The 20,096-nt window shown below is 36.0% G+C and overlaps 1 protein-coding gene across 3 annotated transcripts; it reads right to left on the bottom strand.

Annotated features, from left to right (window-relative positions):
• Positions 1-6,369: 6,369 nt before the first annotated feature.
• Positions 6,370-18,741, bottom strand: TMEM100 (transmembrane protein 100). 3 transcript variants are annotated; one of them, XM_074223672.1, is made up of 3 exons: positions 18,507-18,741; positions 15,120-15,278; positions 6,370-12,513 (listed from the first exon to the last, which is right to left on the bottom strand). In XM_074223672.1, exon 3 carries the CDS (start codon positions 12,445-12,447, stop codon positions 12,046-12,048), a length of 402 nt encoding a protein of 133 aa, XP_074079773.1. In that variant the 5' UTR covers positions 12,448-12,513; positions 15,120-15,278; positions 18,507-18,741; the 3' UTR covers positions 6,370-12,045. The 3 variants fall into 3 exon arrangements, with proteins under 3 accessions (XP_074079773.1, XP_074079774.1, XP_074079772.1); XM_074223673.1 differs by lacking the exon at positions 18,507-18,741 and adding an exon at positions 15,399-15,510; XM_074223671.1 differs by lacking the exon at positions 18,507-18,741 and adding an exon at positions 15,403-15,510.
• Between the last annotated feature and the right edge of the window lie 1,355 nt (positions 18,742-20,096).

Raw genomic sequence — 20,096 nt, 5'->3', positions numbered from 1 at the left:
AGACTCCTATTGCAACCTTCTAAAATTGTTCCCATTTTGCTTTGAAGTCCAAGGAAAGGTTTTTATTTTCACAGGGGACTTCAAATACTTTCCCCAGGCTGCAAATTGAAACAGAATGGTTGGCATTCTTAAGAGTATTTAGCTCACCCATTGGAATCTGAACACAGACTGAAGTACATTTTTTTTTCTCTCTCTTCTTGAGGTTTCTCATCTTAGGGGGAGGGGGGTTATGTTTACTCTTATAACAAGATTATTGTAATATAAAATAAATAAAAAATATTGAAAAAAGAATAAAGAAAAAAGAGTGTTGAGCTCATCTTATTCTGTTTTTACTTTAAAATGACTATGAACCATTGTTACTTATTAAGGGAAGTCAGAAAGCTTTGGGGATGAATTTTTCCCAAAACTATCAGTTCCCTGGTTATTACTATATTAGCTGACACTAGAGTTCATATCTTGCCTCTGATTTATACTGTATGAACCTGGTCAAGTCACTTGACTTCTCTGGGCCTCAGTTTACTCATTTATAAAATTAGAGAATTAGATTTGATATTTTCTGAAATCCCTTCTATCTCTAAATCTAAGACTTTTTGAATTGTTACAATGAGCAAGACAACTTCTCCCCTCCCTGCCTACCAATTTTTTTCCTGCACATCTGGTTTTGTACAAAACTGGAAGAGCTAATGTTTGGTTTGGCTTTAATAGACTAAGCCTAGAACTTTGAGATCTGTCAGAAAAGATATACTAGGTACATCCTGACCTACTGATCTCCTAGCTCTATGCAAATTAACTTCAAATTGCCATACTCATTCTAAGAGTTGCACAGGAAGGATAATCCATTCTTCAACACTGCCTGTGATTGGTTATCCAGTTTTGCTTAGAGTACTGGTACAATGGGAAAAGTTTGTTAAAGACTGTATTTCAAATTCTGTGCATTTATACAAGTTAGAGCAGCAACTTAGCTAACATTTATTTGAGCAGCAAGGTAATGTAATGGATAGAATGTTAGATCTAGAGTTAGAAAGACCCAAGTTCAAATATGCCTCAGATATGGACTGTGTGACCCTGCACAAGTCACTTAACCTTATTTGCCTTACTATCCTCATCTGTAAAATGAATTGGAAAATGAAATGGCAAAATGCCCTAATATTTTTGTCAAAAAACCCCAAATGGGGTCACAAAAAACATCTGAAATGATGAACAATAAAATCATTCCTAAAGCACTTTCAAGTTTGTGAAGCATTTTGCAAGTATTATCTCATTTAATAAAACAATTCTGGGGAGTGGGTGCTATTTTTTCCACTTTATGGTTAAGAAGGATGAGGTTGTGACTTTTTTAGATTTAAATAGCTAGTATCTAAGACTATATATATATATATATATATATATATATATATTTAGGTTTTTGCAAAGCAGATGGGGTTAAGTGGCTTGCCCAAGGCCACACAGCTAGGTAATTATTAAGTGTCTGAGACTGGATTTGAACCCAGGTACTCCTGACTCCAAGGCCGGTGCTTTATCCACTGTGCCACCTAGCCGCCCCCCTGAGACTATATTTGAATTCATGTCTATCCAGTTTCCAGGTCTACTATTCTATCTATGGATTATCTAATTGTGCCATTATGTTGCCTCCTAACAACAAGTTCCCCATTTACTACCTGTTTGATCTTGGGCAAATTATTTCACCTTTCTTTGACTCAGTTTCCTCTATAGCAAAATGAAATGGTTTGATTAGATGATCTCTAAAGTCAATTCCTACTCTGTATTCATAATCCTTTGCCCTCCCAATGAGGGATAATCTCCCAGGGCAATTCATGCTTCTTCTGGCTAACTCAAATTGTTTGGAATTTTTTTTTTTAATATTCAGCTGAGATTTGCCTTTCTAATAGTAAATGAAAGCTTTTCCTTGTTTCCCTTGTTAGAAATTGATTCTGTGATTCTTCCTTGACTAAAGCAGGTGGCATTCAACAAACCTCCAGGTTCCTCCCTGACTCAAATAAAAACTGATCCAGTTATTTTATGGGTACCTGAATGCTCTGGGTTCGGGAGAAAAACCCAACTCAGTAGCCAGTCTTTTGTATCTATCAATTGCTCCTCTCATTTTAAACAGTAAAGACATTTCTTTAATCGACCTGTCCAATTATTTGTCATGCTGTGGACTTCTTGCTAATTGTCACTCAAGGTCCACTTTCATGTTGTAAGAGGACACTTAATATTCTTCTTTAAGCAAAATGATTGACACTAGATACAGAGTCAGATGTTCTGGTGACGCAACTTAGCCTCCCAGTAGCAGAAAAGCTTCCTGCCTTGATTAAGTTGAAACTGTGAAAATGCTAAAATGTGCTGTCCATTTTCCCCTGAAGTAAGCAATTTTGTTATAGTGTCTGGTAGTAACGGTGGTAGGAGCAGAAAACTTTGACAGCACATGCCCTTCTGCTCCCACAGGCCTGCATACTCAGGAAGGCACCTTGTATAGAGAACTGAGGGCATAGTTATCAACCTTTCTCCATTTTGGAGGATTTCTTTTTAGTTCCTTTAGTTTTTAGTTCCTTTCCCTCTCTTTCCCCCTCTTCACCTAACAATAGGATTATATCTGATCTATGACTGGTTGGCTGCCATTTTTCCAAGCCCACATTAAACACTCAGAGCAAAAAATAATAAAAAAAAAAAATAAAAAACACACCGAAACAAAAAACTCAAGAAGAGATTCATTTTGAATTTTACCTTAAAATGGAAAATTATCTCTGTGTGCTTTTTTATTTTTTTACAATAGGAGGCTGATAAAGTAATTCTATGGCTTTTGGAATTAGCAAAAGGTTCTCAATGGAAGTGGTTAAAAGCTTCTGAGTAATACCATTGGATCTCTTATGAATCAAAAACTGGGTGATCTGTTGAGGATTAATACAATGAAAAAACACTGTCATATCCTTTCCCAATTCTTCTCCTTCCACTGCCCCAAGAAGTCACACCCCCTCTAGTCTTAAACACAAAGGAGCTCCTATAAATTCACTGCTACTCAGTGAATAGTGCTACTTGGATATACCTGAAGGGCTAGGCCCAGCCTGTATGAAGTGTATGGATGGTAGACCTAAGCTAATTTGTATGAACTAGTTATGCTAATAAATAAATATAAGACAAAAGATATATAGACTATATATATATATATATATATATATTTATATATGACACTCAAGTAGTAAAGGATAAAAATAAATAGTTCTTAAAATAATTATAAATGATAACAAATATATGAATATCCAAATCATTACTTATAAAAGAAATGCAAATTAAAACAATCTTAATGCTTCCCTTCAACTCTGTCAAATTGTCAAAGATAAAAAATGATAATAGTCTATATTTGAGTGATTGTGGGGAAAAATAGCCACAATTCATGTTTTGTTTGTAGAGCCAAGAATTGGTACAGTTATCCTGGAAAGCAATTCAGAATTATACAAATAAAGTGACTAAAATAGCTATTTCCTTTGACTCAGAGATTCCACTGTTAGGTATATATCTTAAGGAGGTCATTGACATAAAGCAAAGCTACATATAACAAAATAATCACAGCAGCATTTTTTATGGTAGTAAAGAATTGAAAACAAAATAGATGTCCATAGAATGGGGAAGAGCTAAACAAATTGTTGCATATGAATGTAATATAATATGTTTTAAGAAATGATGAAAATGATGCATGAAGCATGGAAAGATTTACATGATGTGATGTAAAGTGAAGTAAACAAAGTCAGGAAGGCAATATACATAATAATGACAACAATGTAAATAGAGAGAACCATTATCACAATACAATATAAAAAAAGAATGTTGTATAATTGTAAGAAACAAACATGGCCCCAATGAGGACATTTGAGAAGACTACCCTGCTCCCCACCACCACTTTGTGGAAACGGAGGTCCATGGCCATGGTTCATTACATACTATGAAAAAAATTTTAATACAGATTGGTTTTGCTTATTGATTTTTCTTTTCTCTATTTTCTGAAAGAAAAACAACCCAATACCTTTTGATAAATGATGACTCTTTGGACAGAGAAAGGGAAAAATATGGGGAGAAATCTAGGTAAGTTAAATAAAAACAAAAGATATCAACAAAATATATTTTAAAAGTTATATTACTTTAACTCAACTGGGTCCTCATTGTGAATCAATTATCACAGTCAGGAAAAAGGAAAGGTCCTCTGCTGAGCAAATGATTGAAGTTTTCTCATATCCTTGTCACCTAGATCACCATCCTTCCCTATATCTCTCAACAGAGGACCTTTCCTTTTATCTGACTAAAATAATTTCCTTTTATCTGGCTGAAATAATTGAGACCATTTTTTGGAGTTTCATCTCCTACCTAGTTTTGCACACCTCAGCATCCTCCATCATACTCTCCTCCTCTGTTCTAGTCTCAGAGATGAACCTTCTTGTCATTACCAACCCTTCCATTTATGTTCTTGGTCTCATTTTTTTCCTATTTTCTCCAGATTACTTTTTCCTATCATTCTCTTTGATTTCCAATCAACTCTTATGCCTTCCCCAACTATGTCTACAAACTTGGTCAGATTTGCCTAATCCTTAAAATTCCAACAACAAAACCAATGAAACTTCTCACTTGACTCTCCAACACCCCAAAACTATCAGTCCCAGACCACTTCTTTCCTTCACAGATATACTCCTAGAATAAGCTGTCTATAAACTACACTTTCCCCTCTGCATATTTGAGGTCTCTAAGGAGAGTGGGCTCTCAGGATAATTCCTTATCATTTGCCTTTATCCAATGGCCAGAATTTTATTCATCTAAGATTGATTACAGATTTATTTTAATTTGGACTGACTGCTTCATTTGAACAACCTGGGCCTTCTGTGATTACATCAATTGTGATGGAGATAGAAATTGTTTCCTTGGAATGAATTCTTCTTTCCTTCGTCTCTTAAAATGCTCATGTCAAATGTCATTTTTCTTTACATGATTCCTTTCCTTTACCCCACAGTTAGTGATTTCTCCAAATGAATTATCTTGTGCTTATTATGCACATTTTGTATATTTACATGTTGTTTCTCCAACAGAAGCTCTTTCAGGCCAGTGATTGCTTCATTTTTATTTTTGTATCCTGAATAGCTGCTCACAAAATTCTTCTCCAGCACCATCATTCTAAAGTGACAATTCAGCAGGACACTCAGTTTTCCTTAGATTTCAACTCTCATAGACATACATTGCTACTAGAAAAATCATGGGATCATTATCATGTCTTGTTTTCACAAACATCCCACTGTTACATGTGAAAATAAGGTCAGTAAAAGAAAGGTCTCATATAAACAAAATAATTCATAGCAGCACTTTTTTGTGGCAGCAAAGAACTTGACAAAGAGTAGGTCCCCACAAATTTTGAACTGGCTAAATAAGTTGTTATATGTGAGTGTAATAGAATATTAATATAGTATGACACTGTGAAAATGAATAATTTAGAGATACACAGAAATTCTTAAAATCACTATTTCAATTTGAAATAAGTAAAGGTAAAAAACAACAACAATCTACCTATATACACAGTGAATAAAATAATGCAAATGGAAACATTAACAGAGCATTATGTAATTATGATGGATATATGGAACTGGAGAAGAATTATGGAACTGGAGAAGAGTTGAGGAGATGCATCAGCTTCTTTTTGTTGCACAAGCTGAAATATTTTGAGTATGGAACTTTTCTTATGCTACTAGATAAAATTAATGTATTTATTGGTTTTGCTGAACTGTTTTTTAAAATAAAAATCTTTGTAGGGGCAGCTAGGTGGCACAATGGATAGAGAACCGGCCCTAGAGTCAGGAGTACTTTAGTTCAAATTCAACTCAGACACTTAATAATTACCTAGCTGTGTGACCTTGGGCAAGTCACTTAACCTCATTTGCCTTGCAAAAAAAACTTTGTTAATAAGGAATAGTAGATGAGGGGAGTGATATATATATATATATATATATATACACATATATATATATATATATGGAAATACATATGATATAAGAAATAATGTAAGAGGAGAAAACAGACCACTAGGAAGGAAGGAAGGAAGGAAGGAAGGAAGGAAGGAAGGAAGCAAGGAAGGAAGGAAGGAAGGAAGGAAGAAAAGGAAAAGAGAGAAGGAATGAAAAAGAAGAGAAGTAGGGAAAGAAGGAAGGAAGGAAATGAGTGAGAGAAGGAAGGAGGGAAAGGAGGAGGAAAAGGAGAGAAAGAAGGAGATAGGAAATAAGGAAAAGAGAGGGAAAGAGGAAGAAAGAGAGAGAGAGAGAGGCTAAGAAAGGAAGAAGGGGAAGAGAAATTGGGAATTACTGAAAAATAACTATGCTTATTTCTGAGATTTACTTTAAGTTGAAAGATTCAGAGTGAACCATAGATATAACCAGTCTAATTACTGCTGAGATTAACAGATTTTATTGGCAGGAGATTGCACAGTAATTCTCTTGCAATGCTTATTAAGTGGGAGAAGTGACTCTATAGACTTTCTAATCTATTGCTCTCAAAGTCCAAGTTCTAGAAAGTTCTACAAAAGCTGGAAAAGTTTTGATTATAAGTTCAGTGATGAACTGTATGGTTATCATCAGAGAGACTCATCACTAGAATGTTGGTTTAAAGGTAAAATACATATGAAAAACCTTCTATTAAGTGAAATTGGGATCTGTATAATAGTAGTTCCACAGTGCTATTATATATTCAGGTTTCCACCTGTGTGAGGGGCAGAAGCATGTTAATATAATCACATGAAATCCTTCAAAGTAAATATTAGAGACTAGATAAGCATAGTGTGGTCAGAAAGACAGATTCAAATATGGCCTCTATCACACACTGGCTGAAATCTGAGGCAAATCAGGTGCTTCTAAGTTAACTCCCTTAGGCTTAAGTTGTAGAGCAATTAGTGCTCTGTTTTGGTACAAGGTGTTTCTTCACTGGAAATTTATTACACCACTAAAATAAAAAATCTGAAATAACAGTATCAACAACAACAGCAGAAGCCAAAATGGGAGGATAACGGGAAAAAACTCACCCATTCAGCATCTTAGTTATACTACTACTTTTAGTCAGATATATGAATGGTATAAGAGTAATTTGACTATATTTCCAAACTTGTTGAATATTTTGTTATCCATATGCTAGCTAAGAAAGTGTGTCAGTTGTGCATCTATCTTTATAATCCAGAATTTAGCATATGTAGATAATTTTGGACATTTCTTCAAACCCTTACTTTCAGATCTTTTTATATTCAGATGCAAATTTACATGAAGAAAAGGGTTTATATGTGAATGAATCCCCCCTAATAAATTGACTGACAATATCATTGCCCACTTGCCAAGTTAGATGCTGTGAAAGATACCTGGATGCCAAAGATGGCAGCCATTCAAACCCAACTCAGCTGTGCATTGCAATTCACTGTGAAATGAATCATAATATTATTAATCATCCCAGAAGGGTTCCTGGCCTGGGGGAAGGGAAGCTGTTTGAGTTCATTTAGGATCTGGAACATTCAATTTTCTAGCTCTCAAGTTTCAAACACAGTTTGAGCCCTGGGGGATGGGAGTTATTTATTTTTGGCAGAAAAGATTTCCTCCTTCTAAGAAGAAAGAGAAAGAAATGAGGTTGTAAAATGCATGTGAAAAACCTTCTGGGGTGTCAAATAACTAACACCAAAGTCATTTTTTCCTTTAAAACCCCCTACAGAAATTGCCCGACTCCATGTCCCGTTACTCCCACCAGGTATACCTATTCGCCCCTACCTGGGAGTTCAGTCAAACTTACTTGTTGAGACTAATTCTGGAAGGCACCTCGGCACCCAAATGCAATTGGATCAACATCAAGTCCCATTCTTGCTTGGTCATTTTGCCTATTTCTGATTGTCCAGGTAGATGGTCTGAATTACCCACTCTTTTTTATCTTCAGCTCATGCTTTATTCCCTGATTCTTATATTACCTGCCTGCTAATGTTTTCTCTATTGTCATTGTTTGATCTGGATTATTTTTTATGATCTTTTAAAAATTATTTTTACATTTTTATATCTTTTATAAATTTATTTTTATACTTTGCAATAAAAATATCTTTTTGTACTTTGTGCTCTGTAGAGTATGACTCAGTTTCTTCATCTGAACAATTCAGGTTGAATTTCTTTGGGTGGTTGAAAGGCATTTGAAAAAATGTATTTTAAAACTCTTTTTAAATTTTACAATGCTATGTGCAAAGATAGGGTGTTGCTACTTTTTTCTTGGATAAAGTATTCTCCCTATTTCATTTTAATTCTTAACCATTTTGATTGATGTAAAGATTAACGTGAGTGCTTACAGTTGAGACCAGTTAGTCAAATGCTTAACCATTGAATTCCTAAGCAGACATTTGACATTAACCAGTTAATAGCTTTTATCAACATTAGCTATGGTTTACATTTCATTCAACATGTGTGTGAATATTTATTTGCATGAGTGGAGAGGCTTCATGGCATTCTAGATAGAGTGCTCCTGAACCGGAGGTCAGGAAGACCTGGGATAAAATCCTGCTTCTGATATTTAGGAGCTTTTTAGCTATGGACAACTTAATTAACTTTCCTAAACTTTATGATCTAAGTTATAGAACCATACTAATGAAATGATTCCTCAAACTGGTGAAATCATAAGTCCTTGATGTATTACTCAATTTGTATATGTTAATATAATTTTAATATATGTTAATATAATCTAGTTTCATACTACATGGATGGCTTCACTAAATCTAATTCATGAACAAGACATCACAATTGTCAGTAGTCCTCTTTGAAAATGAAGACTGATGGACATGACATTGTGCAAGTTGCTTGGTCTCATTGTTCCTCTATTTCATTATTTATAAATTGGGATAGGAAAATAGTAATCCCTTAACAATCCCTTCCTGTGCCAGCTTCCATGCTTTGCCTGGAATATCAGTCCTCTCCTCTCTCAAGGTTAGGTAAGTATGGGGATGGAGCGTAAGGTAGGATAGGGCCCTGACTCTCTGTCTCTCTGTCTCTGCTTTCTGTCTTTCTCTGTCTCTGTCCCTGTTCCTTGTCTCTCTCTCTCTCTGAATATATATATATATATATATATATATATATATGTATGTATATATGTATTTGCTTATCTGCTTGAGCATCTATTTATCTATCATCTATCTGTCTATCTGTTCTCTATCTAGTATACCTCATTAATATTAGAACAATCTGTCTTACAGGGATGTTATAAGGATAAAAATGAAAATATATGCAAATGTAATTTGTGCCAATAAAGAGTTCTATAAGCTTTGAGTAATTCTAATATCCTTTTTGTTCATGATTCATTTTATAAGCTCCCATTTATTCATAACTATATGCTTGGTGCTTCATGCAGAGAAATGTATATTGTCACAACTCCCAGAGGATTATAGTTTAAGACAAATTTTTGTCTTCTGAGTTGAACAACATAGCCTTGATTCTCTTTCTTGAGAGTCAGGAAACCAAGGAATAATAATCTGCAGGTGCCTGAAAAAGCATGTAACATTCCCTGAGGTACATAGTTCTATGGAGGTCTGGGAGGAACCATAAGATATTCATGGTGGCATAGTAGATAGAACTCCTATCCTGGAGTCAGGAGGACCTCAGTTCAAATCCAGTCTTAGATACTCTGTGATCCTGGGCAAGTCACTTAATCCTGTTTGCTTCAGTTTTTTCACCTGGAAAATGAGCTGGAGAAGGAAATGGCAAACCCCTCCAGTATCTTTGCCAAGTGCTCACAGAGAATCAGAATGACTGAAATGATTCAACAACAATAAAATTCCTCACTATAAAGTGAGGAATATGATGTATCTCCTCTGTTAAAAAAAAATAAAGGAGAATATTACATCCTGGGTAAATCTACCAAGATTCAGATAGGAAAAAATTCTTCACTACTTTAGTCCCAGGAGGTATCTTGCTGGCTACCAATTTTCCCCAGAGTCTAATTAAATCCCTGAGAAATATATACGTAAGCTGCTATACAGAGCCCTCTGGTGGTTTGGAGAAAAAATTCCTGAATTTACTTCTCCATTTTGAAAGGTAGTATTCTCTGGGTACTGGTTTGATTCCCAACTAGAACCCGCGCTCCACAAAGAAGTAGGTTGAAATGAGTTGCCATTATTTCAGGATGGACTGAAACCATCTCACTTTGTTCCAACAGACTAATTTAAAAGAATGACAATTATGTAGAATTCATCCTACTTCCTCATTTTTCTACAAAAATTTTAAAATGATTAGCAAATTCTCCCACTTCTAGTTAGAAGAGTCTGGTGATTACTAAGAGTTTACAACATTCTTTTAAGTCATCCAAGTCTGTCAAAGAATGAGGGAATACCTAGGTCCTAGAACCTCCTCATATTCCCAGCAATTTCCCAGAGTAACTTAAGCCCTTGGTGGCAGGGGGGCCTCCAATGCTTTCTCCTCTGCCTGAACATGGTGGCTTGCAGAAAAGATTGTCTCACTATCAATAGGTTATTTCTAGAGAGTTATTATTTCAGTGACAGGGTAGGGTTTATACATAACCTCATAAACTCTCTGACTCATTCTCCACTGAGCAACAACACACCTTCATAAAAAAAAATAAGAAGTTGTGATTCAGGGAGCAGTCCTTGACTAGGAGACAAGATGAAAATCAATGATCCCTACAAAGACAGAACAAGTAACCTTGATCTCATTGGTTATTGCATTAAAGCCATTGGAGCTAACTAGAATAAGTGAAGCATCTTATGCAAACCAAAGTGGAAAATTTTTGAAATCCAAGCCCTAAATCTCCTAGGCTATAATTACAGAGAAAGGCTTTCATCCAGAGCAAATGTGATTCTGCTTTTTCTTCTCTGTTCCCACTAAAGTGAAAGTTTCAGAATAGAATTCATTGCAGAAAGAAACATTTCTTCAGAGGAGTTAGGAACATTCCCTATTCCTCTCTGACAGCAGAAAACCATTTCAAATGATTCAATGGATTCTGGGTGATTAAGCTTCCAATAAATTTTCCACTATGAAAAAAATCCTTTAGGAAGCTTCTAGCAGCACTATTTATTATTTTAAAGGAAAATTGCATTTAAAAACTTTTATATAAAACTCATTGAAAGTGCTAAATTGGATAATTTCAATATTAATTTAATCCAAAAAAATTACCTCCCAGCTTTGCTCATCTTTTGTTTACTTTTGACAAAGCATTACAAACATGTTTATATCTAGCCAACAGTAAAAGTTAATGAATTAAGAGTTTACTCTTCAAGAAAAAAAGTACCACCCATGAGGTCACTGGAACAGAATAATAAAAATAATGTCAGAGAATTAGCTTATAGAGTGGGGATGGGGAATCAAAGAATTTCAAGGAAATAAAATCAAAAGTGATCTACACCTTTGAAGTCTTCATTGTGTTTAAATGCTACAATGTTACATTAGCGATTTTCTTTTGTAGGCAACTCTCAAGATATAGTAAATCTGTCCCATTGTTTTGTTGCTTTGTTGATGCTTTCCAATATTAGCCAGGGGAGCTAAATTCAAATCCAGCCTCAGACTCTTACTGTGTGACCCTTAGCAAATCACTTCATCCTGTTTGCCTCAGTTTCCTCATCTGTAAAATTAGCTGGAGAAGGAAATAGCAAAGGACTCTAGTACCTCTGCCAAGAAAAACCCAAATGGAGTCACAAAGAGTCACTACTTAAAATAACTAAACAACAACCAAAAATATTAGCCAAGCATTGACTAACAATCTGCATGTCCCACATAATCCCCTACAACTGTGATGTGGAGAAAGAAATGTTTCTTAGAAAGAAACAATATTTGCCATCAAGCATGTCATAAAAAAAGACACAGGTCATGAGAACCCCTTTCCACTCTCTTTCTTCTCCCTGACTCCTTAGCAAACTCTTCTAAAGTTTGCCAATTGCATTATCTAAATTAACATTTAGATAATGCCAGGTGCATGAAATATAGATGAGTATGTATATAATGTTCATAAATGTCTGACAAGTCTGGCAGTTTTCAGGTCTTGGATTACTATTTGAATCATTTTTTAAGCAAACAGGCTCCGCTGATTTGTCACCAGAACAGTCTGACTCTCTCGTCTTTTTGATTTCTTGGTCTTCTGTCTTACCTTCCAGCACAAGGCGCTGGAAGCTAACAGAAGAAGTCCAGATGACAATAATATAAGCCCCAAAATGGAGATGATGGATCCATGGGAATTGAAACTGTAGGCTACAGCTGTAACCACCACTCCCGCAATCAGAAGGACCACCGCAAAGGGGATGATGCAGCGATAACAGGAGAGTTCAGCTCCTCCAGTAGCAGCTGTCAGCTGAACCTCACTGACAAGGGGAATGGCAGTGACCACACACTCATTATTGCTCTTCTCCATTCTTACAGGCTCTGGACACTTTGATGTTCCCAAAATCTCTTTAAAGTGCTCTTCAGTCATATTGTATTGCAGGGATTTCTTGGTCAGTTTTTAGACTAATTCTGGAAGTGTTCATTAAGGATTATGCTGTGTAGAAAAAAACAGAGATACTCAGCTGAAGAATTTCATTCTAGACAATACCAAGAAAATGCAATTTGTAATTTTGATAATCATAACAAACATTTACATAGTACTACTGTGTTAAATATGGTCTTTACTATCATTTAATTCTTACAACAATCCTGAGAGGTAGGTGCTACTAATAACCTGATTTTACAGATCACAAAACTGAGGCAAACAGATTTAATGACTAGCTTGAGGTTACTATGCTTTTTTTGACAATAAGATTTCAAATTTTAGCCCTTCCCAGCTTTGCTCTCTAACATGGTAAGTGTCAGAAAGGTTTGTATACCATTGACTCAGTGCTGCTAAAGAAAGTGTCTGAAGTTAGATTTGAACTTAGGTCTTACTGACTCCAGGTCCAATTAGCTATTCACTGTGCTTCCTGAGAGGCAAAGGGCTAGAGAAAACCTCTTCAACCTAATGCCTTCCCTTCCCCCTGGTAAATTATTTGAGTAATACCCTATTGATTAATGCAAAATAGTCATTTATGAATTTAGGACTCCTCTTACTCCTTTCTCTCACCTTCCCCTTGAATTAAATGTTTTCAAGTAATGAAAAAAAATAAGCAAAAATGACAGTAATGATATCTGAAGATGTATACACAGTGTTCCATTTTCATTTTTTCTTAAAATTTAAAACAGACTTATCTGTTTCATTATTTTTTCTGGGACCAGAAGCTTCTCCTGCTCTTTCCATTCACACTATTGTATTCAATTATATATTTTATTATCCTAACTCTCCAATATCTCTGCTTGATAGATTTATCCAAATTGCTTTAAGTCATTTTAAAGTTAACTTCATGTTTTTCACCATTAGCTGATAGATGAGGCCAACAAAACTGAAGAAATAGGGGTTATAAAAACCAGGAAGCATTTTACAGTGTTTAATAGACCCAGGAGGTCTACAAACATTTTACTAGCTCTTCCGTTATGCCTATTGCTCCTTTTCCCCTTGTAAGAGAACAGAAAGAACTGAATCCAGATTTAAAATGTCATCAGTGCAAGGGGAGGGAGAATTTTAAACAGATATCTCTGACAGTACTTTAAGTCAATGTTGACATGAATTCTTTCCAAAAGATGATCCATTGACAAAAGTGATTGTCAGCTGGAGTCAGAGTCAATAAAACAAGAAAAACTCAGACTGTGACTCCTCTATTTTTTGTCATACAGTTAACAAGATGAAAAAACATGCAGGTCTCCAGAGTTACTGCTTCACTCTTCCCTATAAAGGTATGCTCCAGACACCTCTTGTGGAGGGAGGTGTTACAAGGTTTTAGCTATAATGAGTATATAATTTACAATGAAAACTGACCCACAAATTTTTCATTCTTAAAGAAATAAAAGGGACTATGTGCTGGGGAAGATAGGAGGAGAAGGAAGAGAAAGTGGTATTGCAGAGTGTTCAATTTTCATTTTTCTTATTATTTAAAATAAAACTGATTTTCAGTTGAATCTTATTTCCCCAATCATTAGTGCTTGCTCCCTTTCCACTTTTAATTATCTTTAATGTGCCTTTCTGTTTACATGATTCAATATTCCAGCACTCCAGCAAACTTAAGAATTACTTCTTAAATAGATCTTTATTAATTTTCTCCCTTTTCTTATTCCCTCAATTATTTTGTATTTAGTACAAATTTATGTGTACATGTTATTTCCCTCAATAAACTATAAGTTACTTGAGGGCAAGGACTTTGCAACCTTGTCTTCACAATCTCATTGCCTATTACAGATACATAATAGGGGCTAAATTTCTATTGAAGTAAACTGAAGCCTGGAACTATTCACATGAGCATGCATGGGTGTGTATATATATATATATATATATATATATACACACACACACACATATATATGTATATATATATATATATATATATATATATTCACAGAGCTAATTTTCACTAAAATTTAACAGTTGTACTTCAATTCTCCTGATTGAACCTTATTGAAATCTCTTCTTTTATAAATCAGTCTGAAATTGTTCTGAAAGTCTCCTGACTTACACACAGAAAAGCAGTTTTATCTGCAGGACTGAATTTGGGTCAGTGAGATGAAATTCTTGCCTGTTACTCAGGCTCGTTAGTCATTTCCTCCCAGTTTTGAGAAATGACAGCCAGAGGGACTTAAGGCGGGTATTTCAGCCTCTTACAAGACCTTACCAACACCCTTAAAGGCCATCTGACAGAGACATTTCATATAAACTGATGCCCTGGATATTTTCAATATCCACTAAGAATAAAATCAAAACAAATCAGTTTTCACAGACCAGACTCTGCCGTGGTCCTAGAAGTCAGACATCCTTTGGGAAGGCAGTCTCTCCAACATTTTGTTACAACTATCTAATAGAGCGTTTGTATCTGTTTCAGGCACAATAATTGCTTTTCTCAAGCCCTCAGTTAGCAGAAGAGACTGCCAATCAGAGATGAGGCTACCTAGGACTTTGAAGTGGGATGTGGGGGTAGGGGAAATACCACTAAAATAATGAAATGGAGGCATGGTAAATATCACTAAAACTAATGGAATGGAGAAAAAACTATAGGCAAGACCCAAGCTCGAGTTACTTATACCTACCTCAAAAAAAGGAAATCCATTGACATCAGACTCAGTGTGATCTCTTTGAGAAGAAAGAATAAATCTTATCTCTCTCAACCTCTTCTGTCAATTTGAGAAAAAGAAGGCAGCAGCAACTCTCCTAATCCCTCTGGTACTGTGTCTTGGCCAGGGGGAACTCTTTGAAAGATAAATGAAAAAAGAAACTGTAAGGAGAAAAGCCAAAAAGAAAAACAAGCAAACAAGCAAAAACAAACCAAAACCAACCAAACAAACAAAAAACCCAAACCCCCAAACAACCTACTCAGCTTCAGAACTCTGGAGCTCTTTTCTCTTTTCCTCTGCCTCTAACACCCTGTGCCTCCAACATCAAAAAGAGCCAAAGCTCTTCTCTCCCTTCCTCCCTCTCTTTTTATCCCCTCCCTCTGCCCTCCTCCTCTTCCCTCCCCGTCATTTTTTTCCTTTTCCTTGCCAGCAGATTCCAAGTTTTAGCCCTTCCCAGCTTTTGCTCTCTGACATGGGTTAAGTGTCAGAATCGTTCGCTTCTGACGATTCTGTCAGAATCTGTCCCTAGAGAAAGGACACAGCTTTTACTTTGATTTCTCTCGTCAAGTTGACTTCATATGGATCCTGACTTTCATTACTCATGTTTTCCCCCTCAGGCTTCCAGCTTAGGGCCCCCACTGCTCCCTCCTTCTTTGCCCCAAGAGTTTTCAGAAGAACTGAAAGGTTTAAAAACCCCAGTCAGTGCTGCTCTAGACCTAGCTGAGGGCAGCCCTGGGGGAAGCTCCCAGAGGACAGTCAAAGGCTGGAAATTATTATCGACAGCAGGAACAGCTGGGAAGCCACCAGGCAGCTGGGTTAACCTCACGAACTAGAAAAAAAGATTTATGTTCCTAAGCTTTTCCAGCCTTCCTCTTCTGAATGGGTGTGAATAGGCCAGGAGCACAGGAGTTTTGTAGAAAGCTGAATTCAGGGCAAGTTAATCTTGGGGATGGGGGAAGGGAGGAAGATGAGGGCATCGGATTTCCAAAGGAGCAAAATGTTGATTTAAAATTGTTGCCAATTAAACATGATTACTCACAGTCTGCTTCAATGATTAGGAAAAGGATGGGCACACTGACATGGCAGAGAAGAACTTTCATGACCCTCAAATGGGAATGCTGATAGCTTTTTTTTCATCTTTTCTATATCTTTTACATGTATAGGTTTCCACATGCAAGATCTGTTATTTAAAATTTTGGTCTTTAAGAATCTTGAACAATTACAAGTGCTAGATTGTAACAATGAGGTTTTTTTAATGGCACTTTATCATACAACCTTTTCTTAATCTGTTCCTGATTTTAAAATCCCAAGACAGTTCTCTTTTTTTGGGGGGGGGTATCATGCATTTTCTAGCAACTCAGCAGGTTGATAAATTCACGTTTTCATAAAATTGCAAAATAGATTTTTCCCTTGTTCACTTGCTTTAGGAAACATGGAATGGATGTGGGGGACAGGGGCAGGATAAAAGATGGCAATGCAAGTCTCTTAGACATCTAAGTTACTTTCTGAAAAGGTGCATTGTTGCTCCCTATTTAATAATTATATTTTCTCATTTGCCAAAAAAGAATCATGAATAAATGTGTGAAGAGAGGAGGAGAGTAGAGGGTGGAATGGAAGTTTACTTACATCCTTATGATTATAAAAAGGTTGAAAAATCAGAACATGTAGATTCTGCATGTGTCCCATAAATGTCATAGTTCAGCACCCTGCTTACTTGTCTGAGGAAGAGGTAAGCTATATGCTTGGAGGGAGTAGGAATAATTGGAGTGTCTAAGCTGCCTTTTACAGAGTAAGTGGGGGGTTGGAGGGAGCTATCCCCAGGTGATCAATGACCAATGTAGGCTCCCTGGTGTTTGATATTCTCCTAACCCTTCCAGAGATCATAGTATCATAGACATAGATCTGGAAGAGAAGTTAATGGCGTTCTAGCACATCCTCATTTTCCTGTTGAACCTGAGTCTCTTCTCCAGGATAATACAGCATAATATAATGTAATATCTGAGGTGAGATTTGAACCCAGATCTTCCTACCTCTAAGTCCAGTATTCCGCCCATTCCTACCCACTGCCTTATATATATGTGATATATACTCATATAAACACACACAAATATACATGAATTTATACACACAAATATACATGCATAAATGCAAATCTATATACATATATACACATACACATACACATATACATACATGTATGTGTGTATTTTCACTAAATCTCTAAAAGATCATTATATGCTTTGGGAAGTGATAGTAAATATAGGGAAACCATTCATAGGGGAAAGGTGTGACTGTCCTGTTAATAAAAGGTGGGACCTTATTGCATACAACAATCTTTTTCCTATTCCCTTACCCCACATCAAACCCCCTACTTCCCTCTGGTTTGACACCAGGTTGCTATTGCTCTGGCTTCCTAGTAACTACAATGCCTGAGATGAGGGAAGCAGAAAAATAATGAACCTTCTAAGATGGGTAGAGTAATGTATATTGTATATGTATATGTATATACATATACATATGTATATGTATATAGAGTAATGTATATTGGGAAGATACTGTGATCTTTCTCTTACAAAGGTTCACTCCAGCCTTTTGATTTCTCTTTCACTCTTTGGCAATCTTTTCCCTCATTAAGAATCTTAGCCCCTCCCCCACAAATATACTGAGAAGGCAAGCTCAGTAAAAAATTTGGAGGTGGGGAAGCTGTTGTAAAAGTCCTTCTTGGAGAAAAAATGTAGAATACTCCAACCTTCAGGCTTGGAAGAAAACAGACAAAGATAGCCTAAATAAATAAAAAGTCCAAAGTGACTTGATCTCTTAGAGATCTCCTTAAGGAAAGCCACCCACCTCTCAACAAAGAAAAACACTCTCTTTTCAGTTTTTATAGATTCCAAATGCAAACTTAAGAATTCCTGGTTAACAATGTCAGCTTTCTTTTAATGTTTCCCACTCTCAGCAAGTCCAGGATGCAAAGGAAACATTTAAAAGGCATGAAACACAGATCTTACAAAGAACCTGCATAAGTAATGATACCTTTACCTCCAAAACTTAATTTCACTTTAAAACAAATCATCAGTATGCTGCACCCTTCCCTTTTTGAAATGAGAGTGAAATCTCTGGCAAAAATTGAGCTCTCTGAATCAAGTCTTGGAGCACATGGCTGAAAGAGACGTCTTTGGTTTTGGAAACTTTTCCCAGCAAGCCCTCATCAATGATCAGATTAGATCTGTCCTTTAGACAGACAGACAGAGAGAGAGAGAGAGAGAGAGAGAGAGAGAGAGAGAGAGAGAGAAACCCTACCTTCCTACCTTTTTCTGTCTCGGAGCTTAAGATCAGGGAACAGAAAAGAAAGAAAATCCTTACCTTGCTCTAGCCAGAATGGAGCTGAGACAAACTCTTGGACAGCACAAACAGGAGCAGGGGATGCAAATCCTTGTACTAGGGATTGTAAACAAAGTACTCAGCAAGGTTTAAAAACAATTAAGGGACCAGAGAAAATGTGGTGAAAGGAAATCCCTAACCATTGACTTGCAGCTGGGTGAATTTCACCCAGCCTCTCTGTCGATGTAGCCAAATGCCTCTGTTTAAAGAGTAGCTGCATTTGGAAAAGTTGCTTCCTTTTGTGCTGTACTGTTCTTTGAGTAATTCCTATCCTTCCTCTGGTTTTCATTTTCAAAGTTTTTTTCTTCAGAATCTGAGACATAGATTTTGTGAATGATAGCCTAGAATGAAGACTCAGTGCCTTCCAACCAAATACTCATCCTTTTTGCTCAATAAATACTTATTGGTCAATAAATATTTGTCAAGAACCTACTATGTGCCACACTACGGGATACAAACAAAAATAATTAAAGACAGTCCCATACTAGGAAGTGAGGGACTGAAATGAGAAATAAATGTCATGGTAATTATGACCCGACAAACTTGTAAATAGTGATAGAAGTAATAAAAAAAATCCAAGGTTCCAGTAATAGTTTATACCTTAGTAGGGAGTCAATATGGCATGAAGAGAAGAATATTGCTCTGAAATCAGAGTAAATGACTTCGAAGGTCCCTTCTGATATATGTGACCTTAGCTGATTCACTTATCTCCTTTAATCTTGGTTGCTTTATTAGTGGCAATTGGGTGGCACAGTGGAAGGAAAGAAGGAAGGAAGAAAAGAAGGCAATACAGAGGGAAGGAAGAGAAAGAGGGAGGGAGAGAGAGAGAGAAGGATGGAGTTGAAGTAAATGAAAGGAAGGGAGTGAAGGAGAAATGAAGGAAAGGAGAGAGGAAGGTAGGAAGAAGGGAAGAAGTGGGTGAGGGAAGAAGGAAAAAGAAAGGAAGGAAGGAAGCAAGAAAAGGAGGAATACATAAACTCAGGGTTATAAATCTTAGAATGTCACTATTCTAGAAAAATAAAAATTATAAATGCTAAAAGGATGCAAGAAAGATAAATGTAGAACTTAAAAATGCAAAATTGATGCAAAATGAAGTGAACACAACCAGGAGAATATTTTTCACAGAGGTAGTAATATTGCAAGAATGATCTACTGTAAAAGACTTACTCTAAATAAGAAAATGATCCAAAATAATTACAAAAATCCATGATGAAAAATTCTATATACTTTCAGAGCAGCAAATGATGAACTCTAAATGCAGATTGAAACAAACTTCTTTTACTTTATTTTTATTGTTTTTTATGTTTTCTTTTTCAATGTGGCTAATATGGAAATATGTTTTGCATGATTTCACACATATAATCAATATCATATTGTTTGCCTTCTCAAGGGATGGGGGAAGGGCAGAATGGAAGGAGAGAATTTGGCACTCAATTTTTTTTTAAAATGAATGGGGATTTTTTTGCATGTAATTGGAAAATGTCAAATGAAATAAAGAAAAATCTATTGAAAAACCCATGGGATGCTAAGGATTCTGTTTACCTTTACAAGAGGCAGTGATTTCTAGTTTTA

The sequence above is a fragment of the Macrotis lagotis genome, chromosome 2 (assembly GCF_037893015.1).
Source record: "Macrotis lagotis isolate mMagLag1 chromosome 2, bilby.v1.9.chrom.fasta, whole genome shotgun sequence".
Lineage (NCBI taxonomy): Eukaryota > Metazoa > Chordata > Mammalia > Peramelemorphia > Peramelidae > Macrotis > Macrotis lagotis.
Note: the sequence above shows the minus strand (reverse complement) of the source record. Positions and strands in the feature narration are given on the sequence as shown.

What these genes read in the sequence shown, in the direction of transcription:
- TMEM100 (XM_074223672.1), bottom strand. Translation starts at nt 12,447, where the DNA reads ATGACTGAAGAGCACTTTAAAGAGATTTTGGGAACATCAAAGTGTCCA.